Source organism: Eumetopias jubatus, unplaced genomic scaffold, assembly GCF_037043125.1.
Source record: "Eumetopias jubatus isolate StellerSeaLion01/CBP00866 unplaced genomic scaffold, mEumJub1_p1.0 scaffold_9, whole genome shotgun sequence".
NCBI lineage: Eukaryota > Metazoa > Chordata > Mammalia > Carnivora > Otariidae > Eumetopias > Eumetopias jubatus.
Genome location: NW_028274815.1, coordinates 22,052,176 through 22,074,635, shown reverse-complemented (window position 1 = coordinate 22,074,635; position 22,460 = coordinate 22,052,176). Strand labels below are relative to the sequence as shown.

Below are 22,460 nucleotides of genomic sequence, written 5' to 3'. Positions count from 1 at the left end.
CCTGTGCCTTTGGGAACCCGGAACTCCCTGTTTGCCCGATCACTTAAAATTCTATCTGGAAACCAGGGACGCCTGGCTGGCTCAGTCAGAGGAGCATGTGACTCCTGATCTCGGGGATGTGAGTTTGAGCCCCACGTGGGGTGTAGAGATGACTTAAATAACTAATACTTAAAAAAAAACTTCTATCTGGGAGCCTGGGTGGCTCAGTTGGTTAAGCAACTGCTTTCGGCCCAGGTCATGATCCTGGAGTCCCGGGATCGAGTCCCACATCAGGCTCCCTGCTCGGCGGGGAGTCTGCTTCTCCCTCTGACCCTCTTCCCTCTCGTGCTCTCTATCTCTCATTCTCTCTCTCTCAAATAAATAAATAAAATCTTTAAAAAAAAAACAAAACAACTTCTATCTGATCAACAAAGATGGGAAATGGACACTGGCACTCCCCTGCTCTGGCATGTCCCCCTTCCGGTCCCACACAGCCCTCCCAGCCCAGGAGGGCTGGGCCATAGTTTGTGAAAGAAAGCTGTAGTTTTCGTGAACGCGCTTGTACCGAGGACCACACTCACGTGGAACGACGTCTTGGTGAGGGCCCCGAAAAGTGCAGGAAGGCCTACTTGCCTCCCATCCCAGCTGGTGGAACCTTCCTGCCGGGGCTGGGGTCTCACAGGCCAGCCAGAGTAGTGGGTGTTCAGAGAACAGCTGGGAGGGCACAGGCTGAAACAGCTGCTCCTCAAAGCCTTTGGGTGGTTCCAGGAAGGAATTGAGAAGGGGAACAAGAGGGGAGGCCTGAGGCACTGAGTAAAGAAGCTTGGCTTTTGCATAAAGGACGAGAGAACCAAGAGACTAAGAAAGTCTGGCTGAAGATGAGCGGTCGTATGATCATTTTATGGCAAGTGTGCCAAGCCCCGGGCAGCTCTTAAAAGCCCTGTTCCTGAGGTACTATTGAGCAGACTTCTAGAGCTCAGTCATATGGCAGCTGAGTCTATTTTCAGTCAGGGTCCTTTGTATCTCTGGTCCCTGTTGGAAGCCAGAGCTGATGAGGAGTGGAGAGCACGGGGCCTGGGAGTAGGAAGCTGATGCCGGCCTGGGACAGTGACCACAATATGGGGAGTGGGGTGGGGGCAGGAGGGTCACCTGGAAGGGTCCAGAAGACGCGCCCCTTCCAGCTGCTACTTAGGGCCTCCGGCTGAAAAACACACAGACCATTTTGCTGGGCCTCACCCCTGCACAGACAAGCAGCTGACAGACAAGGCTGAGCTGGGCAGTTTACCAGAAATCTGCACTGAACTACCTTCAGAACGCACAGTGAGCACCTGCTGTGTACAGAGGACTGGGATGTACTGGGCGGAAGGAACAGAAGAACAGAACACCGGGGAAGCCGGATGAGGAAATTAAAAAAAAAAAAAGAAGTTCAACATCTCTTAAGTGCGCCATGATTCCCACCACAGCATCCCAGAGCCTAGGCAGGAGAGCTGCTGGGCCCCCGGTCATGCTAGAAGAACGCTCGCCCTCTCTAGACAGGAGCCTTCGGAAGCCTCCTTAGGCCACAGGAAGGGGAGAGGAAACAGCATGAGGCTTTCAGCTCTCGGGGCGTCAGAGCTGTTCTCTCCCGATGATCTGCAACCTCCGCCCAGAGGCCAGGCCTGCAATGCCCAGCACCTGTTGTTGTCAGCAAGAACTCAGGCCAGAGTCTCCAGGCCAGCTCTCAAAGACAAGGCTGGGCAATCAATCCCCGAGCAATGAAGGTACAGCCAGTCTTCCTTTGGGTAACTGTGTCTGCTCGGAGGACGGAACCCCTGGGGATGAGGAGAAGCCCAAAACTTTAGTGAACAGGGTGCTTATGGAATCCAAGGACCGGGTGGGGGCCCTAAGATATTAACTGTCCCAGACCTGACCTGACCGTTAGCCGTGCTGGGGGAGGGGCGTCCAAACCTGGCAAATCCCACCCACCTCACTACAGTCACAAGGGAGGGGGAGGTTTCAGGGAAAGAGCAACTCCAGGGCACATATGGTAACCCAGGCCAAGCCAGGAATCCCACTGGAGGGTTGGCAAGAATCCTCCCATAGACTAGATGCGGGGGACATCTGTGAGCAGCCTTTAGTATTCCCTTAGCTCCAGGGGAATTAGCGACTGTGCCCACTACGTTTTACTTTGTTATAAGTACCCCTTTCTGCTCTTTCAATTGTTCCCAAAGTGACCATTCCAGGCAATAGGATTCAGTGGGAGAAGAGAGTGAGAACATCTTTGAGATTTAATACAGTCATTATAGAATTCCCCAACAGGGGGCCTCCACCCCTTCCCATACCCTTCTCAGGGGCTTCCGCTTCCGCTCCCCCTCCCCGCCCCCTCCTCGGGGGCTTCCGCCTCCTCCCACACCCTTCTCCTTCCCCCATCTCACCTTTTCTCTCTGGACTAGCTTCTTGTAGACAGTGTCCGGGAAGGACCTCAGGGGATAGAACTTGCCAGTGCCCTCAGCACACATGAAGACGCCGTTCTCGTACACGACTCGCCCACGGCTGATGGTGACCAGCGGGACGCCATGGCAGCGCATGTTCTCGTACAGGTTGAAGTCTCCTCCCTGCACCTGGGTGCTGGATGAAATGGTCCTGTGGGAGAAGCAGTGGTGGGAGAGAAAGCTCTGAGAAGAGGTAAAGATGTCTCAGCTTAGTGGAATCGGGGGATGCTCAGTGGGAAGGGGAGATGCTCAGTGGGAAGGGGTGATGCTCAGTTGGAAAGAATGATGTTCAGTAGGAAGGGGGGATGCTCAGTAGGAAGGGGGATGCTCAGTGGGAAGGGGAGATGCTCAGTGGGAAGGAATGATCCCCCAAAGCTGGTTGTTGCAGGTTGAATTGTATTACCCCCCAAAATTATATACTTAAGTCCTCACCTCCAGTCTCTGAATGTGCCTACATTTAGAGACAGGGCTTTTAAAGAGCTAATTAAAGTAAAATGAGGTCATATGGGTGGACCCTAATCCAATCTGACTGATGTCTTTATAAGAAGAGGAAATTCAGACACCCGACATGGACACTCATAAAGGAAAGACCATATGAAGACAGAGGGGAAAGACAGCCATTTACAACCCAAGGGGAAAGGCCTCAGATGAAACCAACCCTCCTGAACCCTGCAGACACCTTGGTCTTGGACTTCTAGGCTCTAGAACTGAGAAAATAAATTTCTGGTGTGTAAGTTCCCCAGTCTGAGGTAGGGTTGGGGCAGCCCCAGGAAATTAACCAACTGGGCTAAACTCTAGCATTGTGTGTGTGTGTGTGTGTGTGTGTGTGTGTGTGTTTAGATTTATTTATTTATTTTTGAGAGAGAAAGAGAGGACGAGCAGAGGGGCAGAGGGAGAGGGAGAGAGAATCTCAAGCAGACTCCGTGCTGAGCATGGAGCCCGATGCGGGGCTCAAACTCACGACCCTGAGATCATGACCTGAGCCGAAACCAAGAGTCCAACGTTTAACCAACTGTGCCAGCCAGGTGCCCCTAAACTCTAGGGGTTTTTCTGCCAATAGCGATCAATGACAGCCACACCTTGACAGCAGCAGGGACCAGCCCCAGGCATCAGGATGCAGAACACAGCTTCTCGAATGCTCTTATGGAGAAGACAGCGTGGGTACCCTGGCATCAGGGTGGGTGGTGGTACATGGTGTTGGCTTTCTTTTCAATTCAACTTTGTATTTTCAAAATTCTATTCAATGTTTGCCTATCTTGTCACTTCTAGTTTGTGTACCTGGAAAAGTGCCTGGAAAGAGTGGCACTTAAAAATCTGTTGAGTGATTGAATGAAATTTAATATGAAAAAACGGTTTCCATCTCCCCTGCCCGAATCTCTGAGTAAAAAGCATGCTCTGTATCCTGTGGCATGTTGACTACTGAGACACTCCATATATTCACTCAGCTTGTGGTCATTAATGTTGTGGCTGTTGAGCACTGTGCACTCAGGAGTACCCAACACCCTCCAGGAGGGAAGCAGGGGGCGGGTGGGAGAGCCTGGAGTGTCAGGGTATCCGTCTGGTTCAACTGCTTCTTAGCTCTGTGATGTGGGGAGTCCTCTACTCTCTGGTCTTAGCTTCTTCAAAAGGAAAGGTCATATGTGTGGACCCTAATCCAATCTGACTGATGTCTTTATAAGAAGAGGAAATTCAGACACCAGACATGGACACTCATAAAGGAAAGCCCATATGAAGACAGAGGGGAAAGACAGCCATTTACAACCCAAGGGGAAAGGCCTCAGATGAAACCAACCCTCTATGAATGAAATGAAAACTCTAGCATGAGTGTTTCTTGGGGCTTCATGGAAATCAAATGAGCTCACTGATGTGAAGCCGCTTTGAAATACTGTAAAGAGCTGTGCACATGGAGATGCACTGTAGCAGGTTCGGGGTTGGTTAAGCATCTGACTCTTGATTTCGGCTCAGGCATGCTCTCAGGGTTGTGAGATCGAGCCCTGCGTCGGGCTCTGCACTGCATGTGGAGCCTGCTTAAGATTCTCTTTCTCCTTCTCCCTCTGCCCTTCCCCACTTGCTCTCGCTCTCTCTCTAAAAAAAAAGACTGTCTTGTTCATTGCTGTATTCCTAGTGCCCAGACCATGGCAGGTCCTCAGGGTCAGACTTCGCTATGCTAAACGCAGGGCAAAGACAATAAGCTTGTGGAGTTTTGTCATATAAGTTCCTTAAAACCCCATGTCCCTCTCATCCTGGAAGCTAGCAGCAGGCTTTACTTGGTGGCTTCTGGATCCCACACTACCACGTCGGCATCGGCTCCAGGGATGATGCGGCCCTTGCGGGGATACAGGTTGAGAATCTTTGCTGCATTGGAGCTGGTAACGGCCACAAAACGGTTCTCGTCCATCTTTCCTCCAACCTGAAACATTGCAGGAGTGTCAAGTCAACCAAACCCTGCGTGTGCCTCAAACCCCTGGTCATCCTTGCCTCGGGCCTGTGGCCTTTTAGTTGGTCGGGTCAATGGTGCCTAGAAGGACAATGACGTGGGCACCATGTCTATCAAGCCAACCTGGTTGGCTTGGTCCTCAGCCCTTGCTCACTCCTTACTCCTCCATCCAGCAACAATGGTGAGTGGGCCCTTTGCAAAAGGCTGTCTACCCGGTGGAAATCTACCTCCTGTTTGTACAATCAGCTCTACTCATATGCTCACTACGGATGGGTCGGTAGCCTCCTTTCATCCACAAAGGGACATATATTCTGTTCTCTTCAAAAACATCTTCCTGCCTCACCCACCAGTGAGAGAACCATGGACTCCCTTCAAGGGGGATTCCTCAGCCACTCCTGTGCCCCCCTGAGCTGGTGGCTTTGTTTTGAGGACTTCAGATCTCCTTAGGCTCATACTTTGACCAAAAATACTTATTCCTCATGGGGAGAACAGGTGGTATTCAAATGAAGTCCTAGGTCCCTATCTTTTTTGAAAAGCAATTAGACAAAATATATAAAGAGCCTTAAAAACGTCCATATCCTTTGGCCCAGAAATCTGCTTCTAGAAATCTACCCTAGGGAAATAATTAGAAATGCTGACAATACATACACTCATGAACAAAGAAATTCTCTGCAGCATTATTTGTAAGTGTAAAATTTTGAAACAGCTCAAAGTTCCAAACATCAGGGAAGGATGAACAAATGTGGTACTTCCCTTGGAGGAAATGTTATTTAGCTAATCAAAAAGATGTTTTAAAATAATTTTTACTGATATAGGCAAACACTCAAGATAGACTGTTATATGAAAAAAAAGATGAACCCAGTTATTAAAATAACATGTAGCACATACATAGAACTAGAAGTAAATATATCAAAATATTAATCATTTAATTTCTCAGAATGGAATTATGGGCATTTTTTCCCCTAATACTTTTCTGTATTTTTCCAAATCTCTATAATAGGCCATACTACCTTTTTGTTTGCGGGGGCGTGGGGGTGGGGGTGTTGGGGCGGGGAAGACCTTTGTGGTTTTGTTTTTGAGTGAAACAAGGAGCCATTGACGCAGCCCTCCAAAGAATGAAAACTCTTGTTAGGACTTGAGCAGGGAGGGGTCCCTGGAACATACCACTCCTCTCTCCCAGATGACGCTCATGCGGTCCTGCACACCACTCACTCCATGCGGGATCTTGGTGAAGTCCTCCTTGCCCATAGCTTTCTGCTTTGTAGTGAAAGGCCGGTGATCTGATGCCACAATGTTCAGAGTATCACTGGATAGAGAGAAGGATGTGACCGGTAAGGGAGGGAGGCCAGGGTCCCAGAGGGTGGGGACAGATGCAGGGGAAAAGCCTTCCCTTGGGACCCAGGCAAAGCTGACCTCTGAAGTATGATATCTAACAAGTTACATTTTTTTTTTTAAGATTTTGTTTATTTGACAGAGAGAGAGAGAGTGAGAGAGGGAACACAAGCAGGGGGAGAGGGAGAGGGAGAAGCAGCTTTCCTGAGGAGCAGGGAGCCCGATGTGGGGCTTGATCCCAGGACCCCGGGATCATGACCTGAGCCGAAGGCAGACGCCCAACGACTGAGCCACCCAGGCACCCCTCTAACAAGTTACTTAACAAGTTACTCTAACAAGTTACTCTAACAAGTTACTCAGTTGACTCATCTGCAGAATGGGAATACGGGCTGAGTGTGAAACCGACTGTCAATGTCACAGGAGACACTGATAAGAGCCTTTGGGACGTCAACTTTTTTTTTTAAATGTATGATGATGCTTTTTATTTATTTATTTATTTATTCATTCATTTTTTAAGATTTTATTTATTTGTTTGAGAGAGAGAGAATGAGAGATAGAGAACACGAGAGGGAAGAGGGTCAGAGGGAGAAGCAGACTCCCTGCTGAGCAGGGAGCCCGATGCGGGACTCGATCCCAGGACTCCAGGATCATGACCTGAGCCGAAGGCAGTCGCTTAACCAACTGAGCCACCCAGGCGCCCTGGGACATCAACTTTTAAAAGTGAAGACCGCGGGCAGAGAAAGACTGAACTTAGCATTTTGCTCGTGTGAGGTGGTTTCACTGCCACAGGCCCAGATGCCAACTTCCTCTCATCTCCTTCCTCAACCCCTACCAGTTCCTGCTGGCGACAAGCATGTGCTGGGCAAAACACTTACAGGTTCAGTGTTAAGCTTTGCTAAATAACTTGCAGCTGTAGCCTTTCTTGGATGTGGGGGCTCTAATGACAGAAGGGGAAAGGAGGTACAAGACGGAAGAGAAGTCTGCCTTCATAAACCAGCCATGATGCGCAAGTCAACCAGTTCATCACCCCTGCCCTCCATGACCGTCAGACGGTTACTGAGGCTGGCCTCCATGCAAGGCTGCGGGTGGCTATGGCGCGGTGGGGCTCTCCGGGGGTTCTGGGCTCACTAGAAACTCAGGGCCGACTCAGGACGGTGAGACCGTGCACGAGGCGGCAGACTCTGCCAAATGAGGGCGGCAGAGAGCCGGGCCATGTTCAGAGATCTCTGTAGGCTGAGGACTCAGAGGTGGTGAGGGGCGGAGGAGGAAGGAAGCCCACGTTGCCCAGGCTGGGGCAACCTCAGGAAGAAACACTGTTGGAGGGCAGGCAGGGTCCAGGCTGGAGCATGGGCGTCACGTGGGAGAGGGGGGCAACTGCTGGGACCACACAGCAGGAGCCCTGAGAATCTGATTTGTAGGAGGTGAAAAAGCCTGGGGAGTGCCTGTGGGCCATGATGGCCGCTCGAGTCAGAAGGGGAATCTGGGAGAAGGCATTCACTGGCTTGGTGACCATATTTGTAAGGCCCTCAGATGATTCGGGGTCAGGCTGCATGTTGGGCTGTCTCTCCCGGGGGCCTGGCAGGGCTCATCAGTCACCACTGTTGCCAAATGTTGGCCAGATCCACAGTGAGATGACTGAGTTCTTCCTGAGGCATGGGCTGGTGTCTTCCTTAGCCAAAGCGGCTGCTCTGAGAGACTGCGGGAGGGACTCTCCACACAGCAGACAGTTTGTTCTAGGGTGTCTCAGGGCTGCCCACGTTCCCTGGGCCTGCAGAACCCAACCAAGTTTCACTTTCTTCTCAGGGGTCTTCCAGACGCTCAGGCAGGGATCAGATGAGAAGAGGTGCTTGTTAGAGTCACCAGCGGAGGGTTAGGGACCTCAACTCCCATTCTTCAACCAGGTCTTACTGAGCACCCACCTTCAAAAGAGATTCCCACACAAGTAGGTGCCCTTGGGGCAGGTGTGAATAATGTGGTCACATTCCAGGTTTTTTTTTTTTTAAGATTTATTATTTATTTATTTGAGAGGGAGCGAGAGCATGAGCAGGGGTTGGGGGAGGAGCGGCAGAAGGAGAGGGAGGATGACGCAGGGCTGCATCCCAGGACCCTGGGATCATGAGCTGAGCCGGAGGCAGATGCTTACCTGACTGAGCCACCCAGGCGCCCCCTCCAGAGGGGCTTTTGAGGTCACCTAGTGCTGCCCTGAATCTAGGAGATATGACACACCCAACCATACTCTAAAGTTTCAGGGGCACCTGGGTGGCTCAGTCGATGGGCGTCTGCCTTTGGCTCGGGTCGTGATCCCAGGGTCCTGGGATCAAGCCCCGCCTCGGGCTCCTTGTTCAGCAGGGAGTCTGCTTCTCCCTCTCCCACTCCCTCTGCTTATGTTCCCTCTTTCACTGTGTCTCTCTCTCTGTCAAATAAATAAAATCTTAAAAAAAAACCCAAACTTTCAAACATGACTGGCTTTGTGAGGTCCTTTGAAATTTTATATATTCAAATGAAAAAACTTCTGGCCCCTTTAAAAAATTAGATTTTACACAGAGAATGAACTGATGGTTGCCAGAAGGGAGGGGGGTGGCGGGATGGGCACAATGCGTGAAGGGTAGGGGCGGTACAGGCTTCCAGTTCTGGAATGAGTAAGTCACCAGGAAGGAAGGCACAGCACGGGGCATCTAGTCAGTGGTACTGCAATGGTGGTGCACGGTGACAGATCATAGCTACACTTGTGAGCCCAGCGTACCCCCCAGAGCTGTCGGATCACTGTTGTACTCCTGAAACTAATGTCGCATCCTGTTTCAACTGTACTTCAATAAAAAAAGAAAAAAAAAAAGGAAAAAGAAATTAGATTTTAAATAAAAGATAAATCCTCCCATCCATAGATTATGGTTTTTACACTGACATATAAAAAAATCATATCCTAAAGTAGATCATGATGAAGCAGCACAGATTCTCTTATAGGATTATGATAAATGGTGTCTGGGTTTTCAATCAAGTATTCTGTATAATATCATTTATCACCAACAGTGCGCCCTAAAGACAAAAAGAAAGTAACCATAAATTCCTGTGAATCATGAGAATGTTAAAACAATGCTCCAAATTCTATAAAATTGCAGTTTTTTAATAATATGCACTGATTTTAAAAAGGAATTGAAACTATTCTCATAATGGTTCACATGAAATTACAATTTGACTTGAGCGAATTTATTTACATAATTTAGATTAAAAATAGGCTAGACATAAAAACTTAAATTATTCAATTAATAATACTCTTTATCCCCCAGCCTAGTTGGGTGGGTGGGGGCACTTACCACCTTTCTGTTCTTTCAGTTAAATTGCCTGTGGCAAGCAGGTATTTCAAAAGATTTTTTGACCTTGGAACTGAACCCAAAGTATTATAGTGGGCTCTTGATACATGTTTGTTTTTGTTGTGTTGATAATGATGAAAAGGAGGCTGGTTTTTCCCAATGAAAAGCTTTTTTTTTTTTTTTTTAAAGTAGGCTCTACAGGGCTTGAACTCACGACTTTGAGATCAAGAGTCTGACGCTTAACTGACTGAACCACCCAGGCGCCCCTGAAAAGCATCTTTAAAAGTACGAGCTGATCTGGCATTTCTGCTCTCAGCCACCTTCAGTCGGGGCTGGCCACTTCCCTCAATCATCCCCACCATCACCCTAGAGGAGAAGAGGCCTATCACCACCCCCAGGTGTATAAAAGCAGAGGATAGGCAGGGAGACTGAGGTGTTGCAGAATGGAGAGTCCTGTTGTCTCTCCTTCCTCCTTCTTTTCATGGTTTGAGTGGGCTTCCCTACTCTCTCTCCTAGCAGTCAGGGAGGGCACATTTCAACAGGTTCACCCACAGAGGGCGGAGGTGATCGCAGTGGGCCTTTGCCTGGGAGGTGGGTTTGTGGACCTGCCCTGAGCCTCTGGGTGAGGAGAGCCAGTGGGAACAGTCTGCCCTCCCGCTGTGGAGAGTGGCCAAGCTGGGAGAGCTCTCGCTGGGCCCCAGACACTGTAGAAGGTGGCCAGGCTTGAGCTGCCTTCCGGGGCCCTTGTTTGCAGGGACACCGCTAGCCCTGGAAGCTAGGAAGATGCAGGAGGAAGAGGTCAAGCTGGACCCCATCTCCTGGAGCAGGGGATTGTGTGAGGGAGGCACAAGAGAGCCCACGCTGGCCATGTACCGTGCCCAGCCCCAAAGGCCAGCCCCTTTCTGCCTGAGAAGCAGGAGTACAGGCTGGTGGTTGGGCATGGAGAAGAATCCCCCAGCCCCGAACTGGGCGTGGGGAAGGGAGGAGATGGACCTTTAAACTAGACTGAACGTTAGTAACCAAAAGGGAGAGAAAGCAATGGATTCTACCCAAAATGTTACTATAGGAAAGAAAGAAGCTGCAAACAAAAGCTTTTCATGTTTGTTTCCCTCTGAATTCAACCTGTTGGTTAAACTTTTGCCTTTAGATTCAGATCACATGGGAAAAAGTAGTGTTAGAAAAAAAGAAGCTGGAGAAAAGGAGATCTGGAAGGGGAGGATGAGGGGAAAGAGGGAGAGAGGGCAGAAGGCAGAGGGAAGAGAGGAAAGAAAGGAGGGAGACACGTGTGGGGAGACACTGCTGCAAAACAACGAGAGGAGGGAGAGGGGAAGAACAAAGAGGCAGAAAGGCCCACATACATTCTAGAACCGTCAGAGGCCACATCCCACAGCCCTGCAGTGGTCTTCAGCATAAAAAGCAATGTCCCTTGAAATTCTGAATCACCACTGTTCACGCTTTTCTATAGGCTGCTCTTGCCTCTTACACTTCGGAAGCTCTCACTCCAAATCGAGTGGTCAGCGAAGCCCCATAGGGTGGCAGTTATCTGACGGGCCCCGGAGAGGGTCACCAGGGCCAAGTCATCCCACGGGCACAACGAAAGTAACTCTAGGTCAGATTTGGGGCCGCGAGGACATCACGGTGAAGATGCGTAAATTCCCGGGAAGGCGCCTATTACGAGTTAGTGCTGTGCTCTGGGGCCACAGTGTTCGGCGGAAGCGCCTTACTTGGCCAGCAGGCTCATGAGGTAGGTTGAGGTGTTGGTGTCCAGTCTCAGCGGAGGCACCGTGACGTAGGCGGCCGCGTGGGACCAGTCCTGGTGGTAGTAGTGTAAGCCGGTCAGCGTGGCATGCGCCGTGGTGGTCTCGGCCAGCACAACCTTCCCTGCAAGGAGAGAGGTCAGAGCAGGAGTAGGAAGCCAACTGAACTGAGAGACCATTGGTCTGAATGGTCTTCGCTGAAGGAGCTGAAGTCAGAGAGGAAGGGACTTGCCCGAGCTCACGAGGGTGTCTGAGAGCACAGCTGGGTTCAAGGCCAGAGCGCTGCATCTCGCCAGGCTGGCTCCAGGCAAGAACAGAAGGGCAGGGGCGCCGAGGAGGGGCAGTGCCGCACTTGGAGGAGCGCGGCTTGGCTGGAGCTCAGGGGCCGCGGGGCGCTGCTGGGAGGAAGGAGGGGCAACAGGGCAGGTGAGACAGGCCAGGGGCTCCCAGGAGGGGAGTGGCGGGACGGGGCAGGAGGGGGCGGGATCTCGCAGGCCGTCCTGCCAGAAGGCTGGGAGCCCTTGCTCTGATTTATAGCCCCAGGTCTGTGACCATGCCTTGGTTTCTCCTGGTAGCAGGACCTCGCTGGCACCCTGAGCCGGCCAAGACCACAAGCACAGATAAAAACCTCCAGGTGCTGCCGGGTGCTCAGCAATAGCAGAAACACAGGTGCCCCGGGGCTTGTATGCGGGGTGCCGGGGGTCGGGGGTGGGGGGGGGCTGTGAGGGAAGTTGGGCTCAGATGCTGTTATTCCTCCAGGGACTTCCCAAGCATCCCCTGAAACGTCCATTGGAACTGGTCCAGGATTTTATGTCGGTTACCAAGGCAACCGCTAGTAAAACCCAAGAAGCCAAAAAAGATAGCAATTAAGGAGTTGCCTGAAAACTTGGAAAATTTGACCAGACCCAGGGGAGGTGATAGACACTTCCATAAAGCTGTTAGGCAGACAGATGTGCAGAGGAAAACAGTGGTTCTAACGCACTGGACCCAGGCTAGAGCAGAGTGCTTCCGAGGGTGACAGGAGACAGCAAGGCGTACACTGGGCCCCTGGGCTGGCGGGCCCCGTGGGGCTGCAATCCCACCACACATGTGCATGTCCATTCCAGCCCCGGGACTCACCTTGCATCTTAGCAGCTGCGATAACCTCACCGGCCGAGATGCTGGACACGTTGACCAGGTAGATCGGGCAGTGAGTCTAAATAAGGAAACCCAGTGGGAAGGAGAGCGCATCAATGCCATGAACCTGCCAAGCACGAGCGCAGCCGCAGCCAAACCAGTGCTGGCCACAGCACCTTCCCCTGCATCTCTCAGCCCCACTCTCAGGGTGAGGGTCTTCCACCGGGAATGCGGGGCTGGCGGCCAGAGCACGGACTGTGTGAAGCAGGGAGGAGGCAGGCAGCACCCAGCCCCAGAGTCAGTGGGAATGTCAGGGCAAGCGGTCAGCCGAAATCAAGATGATTTATAACTTAAAACAAGGGACTGTTTTCTGTTCACGGGTGTGAGGACCTAGAGACAGTCGTGGATTACACTCCGTATCTAAAACGACAAAGCCTGCTATATGAGGGCTGCTTTATCAGTAGACAGAATGCACCCTGGACAAGAAACAAAATACAGGAAGTTCAGGGTTCAGGGTCCATGTCAGACGGGACTGGTCTTACAAATGGACACCTGGATTGTAGCATTGATGAGCTTCTCCTTTGCTGAGCTGGACGACAAAGATCCATGTCTTTGCTTCTCTGGGCATATGTTTGAACTAAAAAATAGGAAGCTGGACTTGTGTTGTTCAGATCTGTCCTTACTCTGGGGTTTCCATCAGGCAGTAATTGATATTGTAACTCTCATTACGCCAGTAAAACAATGGCCCTGTCCATTGTAAATTGCTAACGGGAAACTTTTCCCAAATGTTATTCCGATGCCTACTCTGCTTATCAAAATGAGAGGACAGAGAGCTTAGGAACTGGCCCGACAGGTCATGTGCTTGGCACAACTTTACTGTCTGATTCTGAGATCTGCTGGACCTCCAACCTCTGTGTTTTCCCTGGTGTTCCTAACACCACCCCTCAGGCTTACACCCTTGGAGGGAGTCCGTGTCTTTCCAGAGGAGAGGTTCTGGAGCATTAGTGCCCACTAGAATCAGGGGTAGGCTACTGAAAACAGATGGCTGGGCATCATGCCCCGTTTCTGATTCAATAGGGCTGCATGGGCCCGAGAATCTGCATTTCTAAACTCCCAACAAATGCTGATGCTGCTGGTCCAGGCACCACACTTAGAAAACCGGTGTTCTAGATGCTACGGTTCAGATTCTCTGAGCAAACTGAACTCTTTATTGATCATTTAGAAGGAGAAATAACCTTGGTCTAGGGCTCTGCTGTTTATAAACTGCCTTTCCTGCTCTGCCCCCTTTGAGCCTCACAACCATCCTGTGAGAAGTGATATTACCACTCCAATTTTAGATAACAAAATAGTACAGCAGAGTGGTTGAGTGACTTGCATACACCTGAGAGCTTGTATTTGGTAAAGGCCTCACATCCCTTGCTCGGTTCCCATCACCACACTGCACCTGCACCCCCAGACCCTGAGCGATACCAAGGAAAACTTCTAAGTGGTCCAGAGGTGGAGGTTTAAGCGAATATCTACCGAATTCCTCTACAGGAAGCAGAGTTCAGTTGCAGGGAGGTTCTGTGGCCCCCGAACCCACCTGCCTCCCATGGGAGCCATTTCCACTTGAGCAGTGAAGCCAGACTCAGCAAACTCAAGGGGGTGGAATAGAGAACTGGCAGCAAGGACCTAGGCACCAGGTCTGTGGGAGTAACAACATTCACCCAGCCAACGGTTCTGGGGTCCTGCGAGTCAGGCATGGTGTTGGCAGCCAGGGCAGAATGGGACTCCACCGTGTAGACTGAAGAGTCTGGCTTCTGATCCCAGAGTCAAGAATAGGTTGAGGGCAAGCCGGGGTCCACTTACCCTGTTTGCAATGGTGATAACTCGGTGAGTGGCTTCAGCTTCCAACTGTTAGGAAAAAAGTACCGGGAGAAAACAAGCTTCACCATCTCTCCCAAGCAAGCCCACATCTGCTCAAGAGCCCACTTTGTAGAAAGTTCTGGAATATCCAACACAGAGCTGAAAGCGTCCACTGTACCCATAGGGGCTGCATCCCAAGAGCACCAAGCTCCAACCACTCTGCTCCCCCTGAGGCAATCGGAGAACTTAGCACCAGGCATATCCTCGCTGGATGCTCCTCAGGCCTTAAGTAAAAGGCAACAAAACAAAAGCAAACGGAAACCTAGATTCCCATCTCTCCGTGTTTTCTGGTGTATTCTCTCCACAGCCACCTCAGCACGGTAGCAAAGGAACGGTGCTCACGAATACCAAACTGGAAATTAACCCAGACCAGGGTTTCCGAACCTTGGCACTGCGGACGCTCTGAGTCAGGTAATTCTTCACGGTGGGAGCTGTCTGGGCACCGTGGGATCCAGAAGCAGCATCCCTCACCTCTACCCACTAGAGGCCAGCGGTGCCACCCCCAGGTGGGACAACCGAAAACATCGCTAGGCGTCGCCCAAGGTCCTCCGGAGAGCAAAATCTCCCCTGGCGTGGAGCCTTTAACCACTAGGCCATGACGGTGATGACTCATGCTATTAATATCCTACAGTCAAAGCCTTGCTCTTGCCCTCCCATAACTGAGCAAAGCCCAGTCCTGTGCTCACCCGCCCACTCCCGTTCTCACAGGCACACCCAGGGCCTTGTCGTTCTGATGGCAGTGCCCTCACATCCTGTCTCTGGCTCCTCGTTCCTCAGGGACATGCAGCCACCACTCTGCACTGAAGGCTTTGAAGAAATGGAAAATAGCTTTCTCCTCACGAATGGTGGAGGATGTCTGAACAGGGTCACAGGACCAGAAGTCCAGTGTGGTCCCTCCGGAGAATTCTCCAGCAGGGAGGGGGACTACTGGGGACGTGTGTGGACGCCCTGCAGCACTGAGCAAGGATGAAAGCACAGGTTAGAAGGACGGCTCTTCATTACCATCGCCGTGGCTCACAGGGTAGTGAGGGGCAGAGCATGGACACGGGTGTGCCTCTGGTTTCCGGTGGGAAGGGTCCAAAGTTTTCCTCAGATGCTCCAAGGGATGTCATTCAGAAAATGCTGAATCACTGCCTTATAGTCTAGAATTTCTTCTAACACCTGAAAGGCCCTTTCACTCTGTCTCCCCCCTCAACCCCCCGCCCCCCATTCAATTTTGGGGAAAGCAATTCCCTCTGTGCTCACGTTGTCTCCCTCGGATCCCTGAAATCAGAATCAAATTGGGTGGGTCTGGTTTCCCCCAAATAGTCTTTCCCAAGGAAGCTCAAGGCCATGTCAACCTCAGCAGGGAGGAGGGTGTTCTCTGAAAAGCTTCAGATGAGAATTTCACCCATGGAGAAAGCGATAATACACAACTTATATTTACTGATGTCTCTTCTATCCTAAAGAGTCTATGAATCCATAGGAAAGAGGCTGACAAGAGGCACAGAAAGTTTTCCTCACCTCCTCTGGGCGGCTGATCTCGATTCCTTCTGGGCCTGTGATACCCAAATCTAGCGCCTCCTTGGCACCCTGAATAGAAGACAGAAAACTGAGAGAACCATATAGATACAAGAAAATCAGAAACCCCAGGGACACTAAAATATGCTGGACGTAGCCCATTCCAATAGGCTTCCTACTTTTCTTACTTCTGTAGTATTCATCTTCCAAAGAAGGCAGAATCTAGTAAGGGCTCCCTTGCAGTAAGTCTCTCTTGAGTTTCACTTCATAAGGATTGAACATATTTTTTCCTCTTAAAATTACAGTTCTGTAATTAGCCCACAGGCTTGGGACATCCAAGATAATCGGTCTGAAACTCAGAATTGCCCCCACTGAAAGTCTAGTCAAATCTCTAGCTTCCAGCAACACCTAGATTAACCCAAGTATCCTATTTAATTTCCAGGAGTAAAAAGGGGCTCATCTACCAGTGAGGAGATCGCTAATAATATCTCAGCTTTTTTTGGGGGGCAGGGGGGCAACAGGAAAGCAGAGAGCTGACTCTGATTTATTCTGATGTCAAATCTCATTAAAAATATTTCTTAGAGGTGCTCCAAATTCTTTTGCCATAATGGAATTTAAATATCCTATCATTAGAACTAAGACATCATTATCTAAGACTCAGACACCATTCTGGACTGTAAAGAGATTTTTGTTTCATAGACAGTAGAAAAGTTTGGATTTTCTGACTAAGATTTGTCACCTGGGGTGTCAACATCTCACACTTTCTTTCATAACTTATTTTCTCTGAACGAAATTGTGGGATGGGTGATGGGGGTGGTCAGGAGTCCCCCTGAGAACTGTTTGTATTGGCGCCCCAGCCTCCCCCCTTCCCAATATTCTCTATTGCCTTGCCTCGGCCACGAGCTCCCCATTCTCAGCATGGACTCGGGGGATCGCTCCAATGTCCTTGCAAGCGTGCAACACTTGGTAAAGCTCACTGTCCCGGAGCATGCACAAGTCTTTGTAGGTCATGAACATCTGGAACGAGTTGACACCCTTCTCCCTTACCAGTGTCTCCATTTCTGCTTTCACCTGGAGAGCAAAATGCAAAGGCAATGCCTCGTGAGTACAGATGTTCAAGAGGCGGGCTGGCGGATGCTGGCTCAGGATGGTGGGGATGTGGGCCAGTCGGCAGAGTGACTGTATGACCACCCGCCACCTCGCAGTATCTCATTTTCCTCCCACAGGTAGCTGTATGGTTACATGAGCAAACGATGCAGAACTACTTGGTAAGTCGTCAAGCGTCAAGCGTGACACAAATATAGCCTATATTGTTACTGTCCAGGCACGTTTCTGCTATCCCAGAGGCTTGTCCTGTGTTTCTGACTCCAAGTCAGCCTTCTTGGTGAATGCACTAACAGCTTTTACTCCCACGGCTTGTGCCCCCTGCCCCCATAATGGAAGTGGCGTTACAAAGAAGGCACAATAATGCTAAAAATCCAGAGACTGGGGGCGCCTGGCTGGCTCAGTCAGTGGAGCATGCAACTCTTGATCTTGGGGTTGTGGGTTTGAGCCCCAGGTTGGGCATGAAGATTACCTAAAAATAAAATCTAAAGAAAAAAAAAAAATCCTGAGACCCTGGGAAAAATCGAATTTAGGAATATGAATAAAGCTATGTGAGTAAGAAGATTCATCCCAACATTATTAGGATGTAAATTGGAAACTGGGATGAGAAAAGGGAAGCAACATTGGTCTGACAATAGGAAAACAGCTTGAAGTTTATCTCCATGAAGACCATGCAGCCAAATAAAAAATGCTCGGGCTTAAGCGAAAGAGTTACTATGTAAAAAGCACCTGTGAAAAAAAGACTGGAAGGAAATAAGCTAAAACAATAGTCGTTGTGTTGGGGGGTGACCAGATGATGGGTTTCTTTCCTATTTTTAAAATCTATAGTTAGAAAAAATTTTTTTGATAATAACAAAAAAGAATTTGAAATTCTAGAGGCATGGAAGTCCCTACAACCTCCGGGGACCTAGGGATGGCTGGCCGGGCCTCAGTGTGACTGAGAATCGGAATGGACACTCTATTCCAGGCCAACTCGAGGGGGAGGGAATAGAGAAGCTTGGGGTAGTGTTGTCCACCCAGGAGGGTGTCCAAATAAACAAAACCCCACTTGTGGTAGGGGCTGGTTGACATTCAGGGTGGTCTGCGCCTTTTCCTTATACCAGGAGGGAGGTCTTCGTGGTGTGAGGCTTGGGGGCCTCTGAGGCCTTTCCTAAGGACCAGGTCGGAAATAACGGAGGAGACTGGGTGAGCCCCACACTCACAGCTAAAACCCAAGGGCAGAAGTACACGAGGCTTTTAATTACCATCTGAGAAGGCAGTCAGGCCCTTTAGGACAGGCTCCACAGCTGAAGGATTTTGTAAAATGTCTTAATGCTTGTTGTTTTGTTTTGTTTTTTTAAAGTAGACTCCATGACCAATGTGGAGTTTGAATTCACGGCCTTGAGATCAAGAGCCGCATGCTCTACCGACGGAGCCAGCCTGGCGCCCCAATGCTTGTTTCTTTTTATGATTCTAGGGCACCCGCACAAGTACCGGCACACGGTGATTAATACAGAATTGAGGAAAGAACGAACACCCAGCCTGCTTCCCTGGGGTAATAAGCAGTAAAACTCCAGAAATGAGGCAAAATCTAAACGCCTATCTGTTTTTAGGAAGAGCAAGGAGGTGGGAATCCGGGGCGTGGCCCTGGGGCCTGGGGCAGTGGGAGGACAGGAAAGCCAGCCGTGAAGGCCACAGAGGTTGAAGTGAGAAATGGCTCCGTGGGAGGCAGCCTCAGCCATGTGCCAGGAGCAGCCTCCGGGCTCTCAGAGTGGGGGCTGGGCCCCCAGAGGGAAGAAGGGGCCCTGTCCATTTGTTTCGGGCAGCACTGAGCCAGGATAGCACCCTCTGTTCTGTTCTGAGCCCTCAGGGCCATGCTGTCCCTTCCAGCACGAAAACGACACGACCCTTGCAGCCTGACTCTTGCCCACTACTCAGCAGCAGCTCCCTTACGTGTCGCTGCCATCGAGAGATGCTGCTGTGGGCTGAGCAAGGATTCAGAGCTCCCTACACCTCTCTCTTAGGCCTTCTGTGTCTGATGGAAAACTGGCCCTTTAAATTAAGAACAAGTCTTCTCACCCCCTTGTGGAATCTGTGTTTTTTTTTCTTTTGGCATTTTGGGGGGGCTAGGATAGTGGAGGGTCCCCACACCTATGGGAGAGCACCCCACCCTAGCCGACTCCGACCAGACTGCCCTTCTGCCTCAGAGAGCATTCATTCTTCTTTTGGGATTCCGGCCAGCACTGTTACCTTGGGTGCCCACCAGGTGATCCCCACGTGCAGGGCGTAGTCACAGCAGACCTTGGGGTCGGCCAGACCCCGGCACTTCTCGTAGGCGTCAACCAGGGAGGTCTCCTTATCGGGCAGGACATGGCCGATGACCATGGTGGTTCCTCCAACTAGCGCCGCCTGCAGGGGACAGGAAGAGCAGTCTTGTCACATCCCTTCCCACACGGGAGTCACCGATGCAGGGAGACACGGGGTCCAACTACAGACCCTATCAAGCAAGAGTCCCCAGTGCAGCAACGCTTGGGAAACTGTAAGGAGCTGGACATGCAGGACCCAGTGTGTAACCTTCACCCCCACTGTGGATCCAGCACACAAACCTGCTTCTTCCTCGTCTCGGGGTGTGGCTCGGTGCTTTGGAAAAACCACTTTGTGTGTTACCAGAGCCTGAGGCCAGCCTCTCCTTCCCAAAGAGCAGACTGCCCCCACCCCCAACGATTCTGGCCAACTGGACTATATAGATGACACAACCAATGCTTAATGTAATGTGTCTATTTATAATATTTATTTAGTCACCCGGACGTATTTAAATCCTAACGAAGCAAATGTTAATTTGGATATATCATTTTGTTTTATTCTCTCCTATTTCATGAAACAATTTTATTATTTATTTAAAATATTTTTTATTTATTTGATAGAGAGCACAAGCTTCGGGGAGGGGCAGAGGGAGAAGCAGGCTCCCCACTGAGCAGGGAGCCCGATGCGGTGCTCGATTCCAGGACTCTCAGGACTCTGGGATCATGACCTGAGCTGAAGGCAGAAGACGCTTAACTGACTGAGCCACCCAGGCGCCCCTTCATGAAACAATTTTATTCAAAGTTTTCACATGCACCTTCCACATGGGGGTTTTTGTCAGTTTTTCCAAGCACATTTAGTTCATTTCCATTTATCTTGTTTGAGATAGAGCACTTTTTAGGTCCCTGTATGATTTATCAATGAAAAATTATCCTATTCACAATCTAGACAAGATACCAACTTGAAGAGAAATCTTTAAAAAGCCTCACTTGTAATTAAAAAAAAAAGCAGCATACCTCCAGGAATAATTACCAAATCTGTATTAAAGATCCACCTCCCCCACACATACTTTTTTTAAAACCAGTTTGTTTGGGTGACCTGCACAAGCTTCCAGAACTAGCATTGACCAAAGGCTGTTCCAGGCTAATGTGTTGTTCCCAAACAAAACTTCATCAAAATAGAATAATTAAGAGAGGTCTCCACTACTCTGTGAGTGCTCTGATAGAAGCTGACTCTCTTTTTCCAATGAGTAAAAGTTTGGACAAAACCTGTCCTTCAACTTGGGCCAAAATTTGAGTCCCACTCACCACCTCCCAGCTGGATAACCTCAGCCACATTACTTAACCTGTCTGAGATGCTTTACCTATAATAGCTACTATAATAGTTACTTAACCTCTCTAAGCTTTACCTAAATTAGCTTCCTTGCTGGATAGTTGGGGAAGTCAAGTGAAACATCTCGAATAAAATGGATGGAGTGAAGTCTGTCCTAATGTGTGTTTAATTATCCAGACTTTGGCTGTTTATCTCCATTTCTGTAGGGGAGAAAAACAGGACAATGAAATTGTCTTAATGATTTCATGCTTCTCTAGTCAAATCCTTGATCACAAATCGGAAATATTGCTGGGGAATGGGGAGCTGAGAAAAAATTCAGTTCAGTGGCCAAACAACAATTAAAATGAAAACTCTTGCAACACAGATTTTCCACGCTGACCCTGACTTGGCCAGGGAGAAAACTCTCCATGTTGTCAAGATGTCAGGGATCCCGGGCGCCTGGGTGGCTCAGATGGTTGAGCGTCTGCCTTCGGCTCAGGTCGTGGTCCCGGGGTCCTGGGATCGAGTCCCGCATCGGGCTCCCTGCTCCTTGGGAGCCTGCTTCTCCCTCTGCCTCTCTCTCTCTCTGTCTCTCATGAATAAATAAATAAAATCTTTAAAAAAAAAAAAAGATGTCAGGGATCCCACTTCTTGGATGGCTTAAAACAACCAACAGAGGGCGGTAGTTCTGCGGTACACAAAGGGGGAACCGGGATGGGGGTGAGGTGGCAGGGAAATGAGGGAAGGGGAGGAGCAGCAGATTTAGCTTTACTAGTTGGCTTCTATTTGTGATCTGGCTGGATCTGCCAGGCTGATTCATCCTTGCAGCAGGTGGTTGTACTCTCTTCTGCCCTGAAATGCATTTCTTGCCTTTACACGTGGACATGGGGTGTGTCGGATATTGGGAATTATACACTAAATTGTTTTATTTATTTTATACACTTGTTTTATTGGTTCTAGATGGCTTTCCTTTGCGCTCCCCTCAGTATGTGTGTGGCCTTGGATAGAAAAAGGGGGACCTGGAAACAGCACAGTATGATAAGAGAGCCAAGACTTTTCTTAAGATCTGTGGATCCCAGAGCAAGAGTAGAAAAGGAGTCCATGTGGTGAATCTCTAAATAGTTAAAAGTTACAGATCAAGCTGTTACACAGAATACATTCTATCCTCCTACTACTCTGACAAATGTATGGCTGAGAAGGCCAGGCCTGAATTTAGAGCTCTTGGGAGTCCTTGTAGCTCTGAGCTACATTGCAGGGGATGTTGGCCTTCAGCCTTTGCACCTGCCTCCAGCTCACACCCCTGACCCTGGGGTTCATCCTGCAGCCTGCGGGTCTAAGATCTGCTCACTACCTGCAAAATGCTGCCCTTGGACCCAGGCGTGCACACACTGGTAGTCTGGCCCCCAAGAGGACGGATTCAAGCTTTCATAGGTCCTGGAAGTGCCCAGGACCACTTGTTACGGAATTCCAGGGATCCTGAGTCTAGAAGAGGACAATGGGCTCTGGGCAGACATGGCCCCTCTTGCCTGAGTCTAAGGACAGTAACTGAAGAGTTCTGGTAGGTGTCCCAGGACGGTGGTGCTGACTTTCCCACTTACTGGCTGGAATCCAGGGCCAGCTGGGTGCCCACTCTGCACCTCACCTCCTGGGGGCCCAGAGATGATCCAGTGGCAATGGATGTGAGAGCATCTGCAAGCCAGGAAGGGGCACATAAATATCTGGAATAATTATTTCTGCTATAACCTCTGGCCTCAAAACAAGAGTTTAACAGGATCAGCAAATACTCCCCCAGCTGCAGGCTCAGGAATCCAGACCAGATGCTGGATGTACAAGGATGTACGAGCACTTGTTTCCTGTCAGGCAAGATATACAGAGCTGGCTTTGAAAATATGTACAGTTCCAACCCACGGGATGAATGCCGACAAGCTCTGTCTTCCTGGGAGTGTGATATCACAGATGT

General features: G+C 50.0%; 1 protein-coding gene across 1 annotated transcript in view; it reads right to left on the bottom strand.

Annotated features, from left to right (window-relative positions):
- Positions 1–22,460, bottom strand: part of DPYSL5 (dihydropyrimidinase like 5) — a 49,679-nt gene that overhangs the window by 5,297 nt on the left and 21,922 nt on the right. Inside the window, exons 2-10 of the mRNA XM_028099628.2 lie at positions 19,139–19,297; positions 16,697–16,876; positions 15,809–15,877; positions 14,249–14,293; positions 12,404–12,479; positions 11,252–11,408; positions 6,052–6,193; positions 4,718–4,860; positions 2,394–2,601 (exon numbers count right to left, since the gene is read on the bottom strand). Of these exons, the coding sequence (XP_027955429.1) occupies positions 2,394–2,601; positions 4,718–4,860; positions 6,052–6,193; positions 11,252–11,408; positions 12,404–12,479; positions 14,249–14,293; positions 15,809–15,877; positions 16,697–16,876; positions 19,139–19,297 (1,179 nt within the window). The remainder of the gene's footprint in view (positions 1–2,393; positions 2,602–4,717; positions 4,861–6,051; positions 6,194–11,251; positions 11,409–12,403; positions 12,480–14,248; positions 14,294–15,808; positions 15,878–16,696; positions 16,877–19,138; positions 19,298–22,460) is intronic.